The sequence below is a fragment of the Histoplasma capsulatum genome, genomic scaffold (assembly GCF_000149585.1).
Source record: "Histoplasma capsulatum NAm1 scaffold_4 genomic scaffold, whole genome shotgun sequence".
Taxonomy (NCBI): domain Eukaryota; kingdom Fungi; phylum Ascomycota; class Eurotiomycetes; order Onygenales; family Ajellomycetaceae; genus Histoplasma; species Histoplasma mississippiense.
Genome location: NW_001813979.1, coordinates 2,677,281 through 2,683,349, shown reverse-complemented (window position 1 = coordinate 2,683,349; position 6,069 = coordinate 2,677,281). Strand labels below are relative to the sequence as shown.

The window sequence follows — 6,069 nt, the reverse complement described above, 5'->3', positions numbered from 1 at the left end:
TTCACTTGTTGAGTGCTATGTTCAGTTAATGTGTCAATACACACTCTTCTCATGTCAAGGCTTTTGTGGATATCCTGAAGGTTGGAGATCTCAAACTTGATGCCGTACTTCCTTCGATGGAAAGTAGCGGGGTTATCGATGCAGCCATAATCCTTCTGGCGCGTCAAGGGGAAGTACGTGCTGCAATGGACCGGCTGATCAAACACCTTGGAACCCTTGAGGCTGGCCTGTCAGGGTTATTGCAGAACGCAAATGAAAGCCCTGATTCAGCAAGCATGGCAGAAGCGGTCGTTGATCTTATCCAGTCCTTGGATAAATATACTCATGTTGGAATATGGCTCTGTCAACAGCAGTCGAATGCGTCTAGACAATCTCGGGGCGGCGGCAAATCGAATAAAACGGGTGCGGCAACTCCCAAGCTAGAGCTATCGTTCGAGGAGAATCTTTGGCTCGATCTTATTGAAATGGTAGTCCGCATAGCTCGTAATATGTCTTCTTTGCTGAGGGAAAGTTCGCCCGACATCGCACGAGATACCCTGAATCTTAAGCCCGATGACACTAGACCTGGCGAGATTTCCTCATTCTTCCGGGTACTTGTTCAACAGGTGTTCACTGCTCTGTTGACAAGCACCACAAAATCCGGCGACAGACCCAGTGGAAAGTCCGACATGTCCTTTTTACTCATTTTGCGAGCGTTTCTCACGCGAGTAGCTGCTGCTTCACCATCTCTTTCAGAGCTTCGATCTGTGATTGCATCAATATTTTCTGCATACACTTATGAGGAATCTCTACTCTCCCTCGCTAATGCAATGCTAGACAAGGACCTTTTTGTGCATGTAGACGAAATTACTAAACTTCGTCAACGAGGGTGGAGACCGCGAGGGCAGGTCTGCGAAGTTTGTCGACGACGAGTCTGGGGTCCCGGATCAGGTCCTTGGCTGTGGGAAGAATGGCAAAAGAAACAAGAGGATGACGCGAAGCGCCGACAGGCAAGGAGGCTTGACGTTGTCGGAAGGACGAATCTACATTCATACGGAAAGGGTAAGGAACCAATGCCGCGAGGCCATGCGAATGCACACACCCCGAGACAAAATACCAACCAGACGACGCAGTTTGATGGTAATGGACAACATGCAGATCGATTACAGGAGGATCCTGGGCAGGATACTGGACCCTTGGTAGTGTTTGGTTGCCGACATCTCTATCACCGAACGTGTCTGGTGAAAGAGGCAGAGAAGCGGGGCATCCGTGGTCAATCCGCACCCAGTCATCATGCTGATGGGTTGGATTTGGCTTGTTTGATCTGTAGAGCACCAAAATGAGAGGAACAGTTTCTCCTTGCCCGTTGTCCATCCTGTTTGTCAGTCGTGACCTACCTTGTTCGTCCTTTGAGTTCAGCCACTCCTCCGTGTTAATTCCGACCCATTTCCACAAACCAACAATTCCGCAATTTTTTTTTTTTTTTTTCCTTTCTCAAAATCTCACAGATTTGTTTCTCCATCCCATCCCTTTTTCGTGACTATTGTTTGGCGAGTCATGGTCCCATTACGAGTTACCACTATTATTTACTAGAAGAACTCCCCCACCCTTTGTATGAAATGACTTCTGGCTCAATTACATACATATATAAATGAATGTCGTTGTCGTGTGGCACTGCATATATCTGGCTCTCCATTTATTCATGCTATGTGCGTGGTGGCTTGCATCGCACTTTTCTTAGTTGGAGCCATTATTTTGATGTCTGGAATAGATAATACTACATTATTTTCATTATTTGAAAAATAAATAAATAAAAAAAAAAGTCTGCATTGCTCTCTTTATGGCCAGGACAGGAATCCGGACCTACAGATTCTCGCACATGGGGGAGAGGTTGTCGAAGTGGATTGATCTCTGCACAGCATCCAATCAGCGGGTTGGACTCCCAAATGTCAATGAGCCAGTTATATCCAAACATCACACGAGGAACAAGCGTGAAGTGCTATTGACCATTGCGCCTCAAGCCATATCGCCAAAGGTTCGGTGGCGCTTTCGCTTCAAGAATTTTCTTATGGTTTTTTAGCCATAAACTTTTCGACTAGGCGGGGAAACTAGGGGTTTTGGGGAGACGGTTACGCCGCAGAGCTGTTGGTGAGAGTTTTGCTTGCTTCCTGGCTCGCAAAGTTGCCAATTAATTATTGTGATTTATTCTACTGAGCGTATCTGGTGGTAGTGAGTGCTCTTTGTTCCCGTTGGATGCCGACGCAGGGGCTTAGGGCTGGAGACTCCCTGAACCGGATGTCACCTTACCCCCCCCCCCTCCCCCGGCGTAGATTTCCAAGAGGTAACCCCGCTTAGGAACGATTTTGCCTGGTGAAAGTCTATTGCTTGGAATTCTCTGAAAATTATGGAAGGAGGCGCTACTGCGTGTCGAGCAATCAAATAGTGTGATGCTGGAGTTTTGGCGTGGATTTGTTTGTCCCTCGGCCCCAGTTCTAGACCTTCTGTCCAAGCCTCGGGGCAAATCTCCGACATTCAAGTGTTGGGGCACGTGACAACAGCCAACCCTAGGTACGATGGGAGCCTCAACTTTAATTCGTCCTCTCGATGCCACTCGTAGCGGAAAACCCACTGCGTAGACAGTAAGATATTCGGCGAATTGATCCTGGTCGTGATGGTATTATTTCTTCAGGCTCCTGCATCTCCTTGACAACTGGCGTTCCAGGATCCCCGCTAGCCTACGCGCCTGGGGCGAGAGGAATGCGTCGTCAGTCAGGGGCCATCCTCCACTGATTGGCCCCGTTCCTGAATTATCTGTCCATGCCTACCCGCCAAGCACGTCCGCATTTCCACCAGCGCTTGAATTCTTTCTTCATGACTTCGAGAGAAGTGGGCAGTTGGGTTGAAGTAAGCAGCAACATGTTCCACGGAGAACATGGCTGTGCAGTTTTGTGATCTGATCTTTGTTTCATTCGATATCCAATTGCGCGAATTCCTTTTGATTCTGTTTCAGCTTATTTCAACATGGTATGATCCACTACTCCGATTGCTGGAAGAATTTTAGATTGAGGCCCCGCCTGGGTGAGTTGCCCAGACCTCAGTGGGTTCGTACGGAGAAAGATACGGATCTCTTTAAATTACCCTTGTGCCTTCGCTCCCAAGACCTGAAGGGCTGTGGCTCTTGACATGGCTTTCGATGTCTTACGCTACTCCGCTGTAGTTGGAATAACTCACCCAACCGCTGGAAACTTACCCCTACATGCTTTCCACTGGCGCCGCTTCATGAACTAATTCAGGAACGTTGGCTGTTTGTTGTCAGGGCCAAGCTGCTCTTATAACCGAAGATGGCCCCGGAAATTTGGCATGGTGGAATGCTCGACCCTTCCCCTTCATTGCGGTTTTTCTTTCATTGCTAGTTTTTTTCTTTCAGTCAAATATACACACTCCTTCTGGGTAGACACAGTTGCAGGCATTGCAGCTATTCCATTCTTTCACCAATCCTAATTGGATATCCGCTCTTTTCCTTTGAGGAGGTTGCGTCTCTTCACTCTGTCAACGGCATATGGACCTTTCCTTTCCATGTGAATACCAGTGTTAACATCATTTGTTCCAACCGCAACACAACAATATGAGGACCACCAAGCTCACTTTGCTGGCTACTTTGGCCAAGCTGAGTGCTGGCACCTACGTACTCAAAGACGATTATCAACCCTCGAACTTCTTCGACAACTTTAATTTCTTCAACGTAAATCTCTCTCCTCCCTTCTTGTAGCCCGACGCTTGGTGTTCTCAACTAACTGCCTCACAGGGGCCTGACCCAAGTAACGGCTATGTTACTTACCTCGACAAATCCAACGCAGTGAACAATGGGCTTGCTTCAAACGAAAACGACTTCGTCTATCTGGGGGTTGACTCTAAGAATGTTGCAAAGGGACTTGGCCGTGAGAGCGTCCGTCTGGAGACCAAGAAAACTTATAAACATGGTCTGATTGTGGCCGATATCTCCCACATGCCTGGTGGGATCTGTGGAACCTGGCCTGCGCTGTAAGTCCTAGCCCCTTCCATCTTGTCGATACCCATCTGCCTCGCAAAATTCTAGCCCTCCATATCTAACCACCCTAACAGGTGGTCAACCGGGGCTACATGGCCTGAAGATGGCGAATTCGATATAATCGAAGGCGTTAATTCACAAACAAAGAATGTGGTTGCATTGCACACCACGGCAGGATGCAAAGTAGAGGACAATTCCAATTATAGCGGAGAACTCGTCACCAAAGACTGTGATATCAACTCTCCAACTCAGCCGGGCAACCAAGGATGTTTATTCAGGGCCCCTAGCTCCATGTCCTACGGAAATGCGTTCAACAGTATTGGAGGAGGTATATATGCGGCTGAGTGGACTACCGATTCCATCAGCGTCTGGTTCTTCCCCCGCTACCGAATTCCCTCGAATATCAATGGTGAACACCCAGATCCGTCCTCCTGGGCCAGGCCAATCGCGCATTTCACGGGATGCGAATTTGACAAATTCTTCCAAGAACAGCGTATTGTACGTGTTTCTAAACAGTCTGCTGTCCTTTCAAAATCCTTTTTTAGCCCTGAATTAACCGAAAGCTATTTCCTGTCTGCAGATCATCAATACCGCCTTTTGTGGTGACTGGGCTAAAAATACCTGGAGCCAAGATGCCAAATGCGCTGCGAAAGCTGACTCCTGCGAAGCCTACGTCCAGAACAACCCTTCCGCGTTCAGCGAAGCCTACTGGTCCATCAACTACATGAAAGTTTTCCAGGACGAGGTTGTTGACTACCCAGGCGACTCAACGACTACTACCACTTCAACCACAGCATCGCAGACGGATTCAACCGAGCCTACCACTACCACTACCACTACCACTACCTCCACGCAGCCCGCTGACACCGGTGCTACTTACACTGATTCTTCGCCCTCTACCTCCGCGACTAACGAGTATCCTACCGGAAGCGCCTCTGTGGAGCCAACTGACATCGCCTCCTGCACACCACCACCAACGGAGAGCTGCATAACCTATACTACTAAAACGACAATCGCGGTTGTGGTGACCCCAACAGGCTACAATGAAGCGATAATTCCCATTCCAACAGAATCAGCCGAGCATCAGACGGAACCTACTGAAAACCCGACCGAGCCATCTGAGTATCCCACAGCGCCAGTCGGGTTTCCCACAGAGCCAATCGGGTATCCCACAAATGATCAAGATGTCCCGCTGGAGCGACGACAGCACATCAAAAAACACATTGCTGGAACACATCATTGATTGGTAATTAAAACGAGCTATGCATCCCCTTTTTTTTTTCGTAATGGCTCCGTTTTATTTTTATTTCTGTGATCTCTTTACTCCTTTTCTGTTGTTCCTCCTGCCCTGGACGAAGGTCAGGGAGCGGCTTTGACCTATTTTGTTTCAGGGACGGTTAGTAATGTGTTGATAATGCTTTTTATTATATTGATTATATTTCTTTTTTCTCCTGCCTGTTTGAGTAAATGTTTCTTAGAGTGAAATAGAAATGAAAGGATTACAGCTCTTTATGCTTGGGTACCACCATTTGTATAACCCCTCCAATGTTTATAGGGGTAATCTGAAACAGAATATCAAGCAAGGATAGTGATACACAGAGAGGTCCTTTTATCTTTGCGGTTCCTTTCTATATCCAGATGGCTTACATATCTCCGTACAGAACAAGCTATGAAATTTTTGACATGCAAGCTGCATGGAAACCCTGTCGCCCCCATTTTTTCTCTCTTCTTAAGTATCGTATTGTAACTGTGCCCAGCGCCCTCGCTCCCTCCCATTAGTGAGTGCGCCCCTCTATAAAGGAATTCACTCCGTAACAGAATTGGTATCTTTTGTATGGATTCACCATATAAACAGTACTTATAGAAAAACATGAATATCTTCAACATCATAATAGATATGAGTTCTATATTATAATAGAAGTATATATATCATATTTCAAGTATATTAAAATATTTTTTTCTAAATAAAAATATATCTGAAATGAAATTTGCTAAATTTATTCAAATTCATCATAGCAGATTTAAGTACAAGACCAACTGAA

At 46.8% G+C, this 6,069-nt stretch overlaps 2 protein-coding genes across 2 annotated transcripts in view; both read left to right on the top strand.

Annotated features, from left to right (window-relative positions):
* Positions 1–1,224, top strand: part of HCAG_04807 (conserved hypothetical protein) — a gene marked incomplete at both ends in the record, with an annotated part of 4,825 nt that extends 3,601 nt beyond the window's left edge. Inside the window, 2 exons of the mRNA XM_001540917.1 lie at positions 60–836; positions 1,183–1,224. Of these exons, the coding sequence (XP_001540967.1) occupies positions 60–836; positions 1,183–1,224 (819 nt within the window). The remainder of the gene's footprint in view (positions 1–59; positions 837–1,182) is intronic.
* A 2,380-nt stretch (positions 1,225–3,604) lies between these two features.
* Positions 3,605–5,270, top strand: HCAG_04806 (predicted protein; the record flags this gene model as incomplete). The annotated part of the gene is made up of 4 exons (XM_001540916.1): positions 3,605–3,721; positions 3,785–4,020; positions 4,102–4,525; positions 4,608–5,270. 4 exons carry the CDS (start codon positions 3,605–3,607, stop codon positions 5,268–5,270), a joined length of 1,440 nt encoding a protein of 479 aa, XP_001540966.1.
* Between the last annotated feature and the right edge of the window lie 799 nt (positions 5,271–6,069).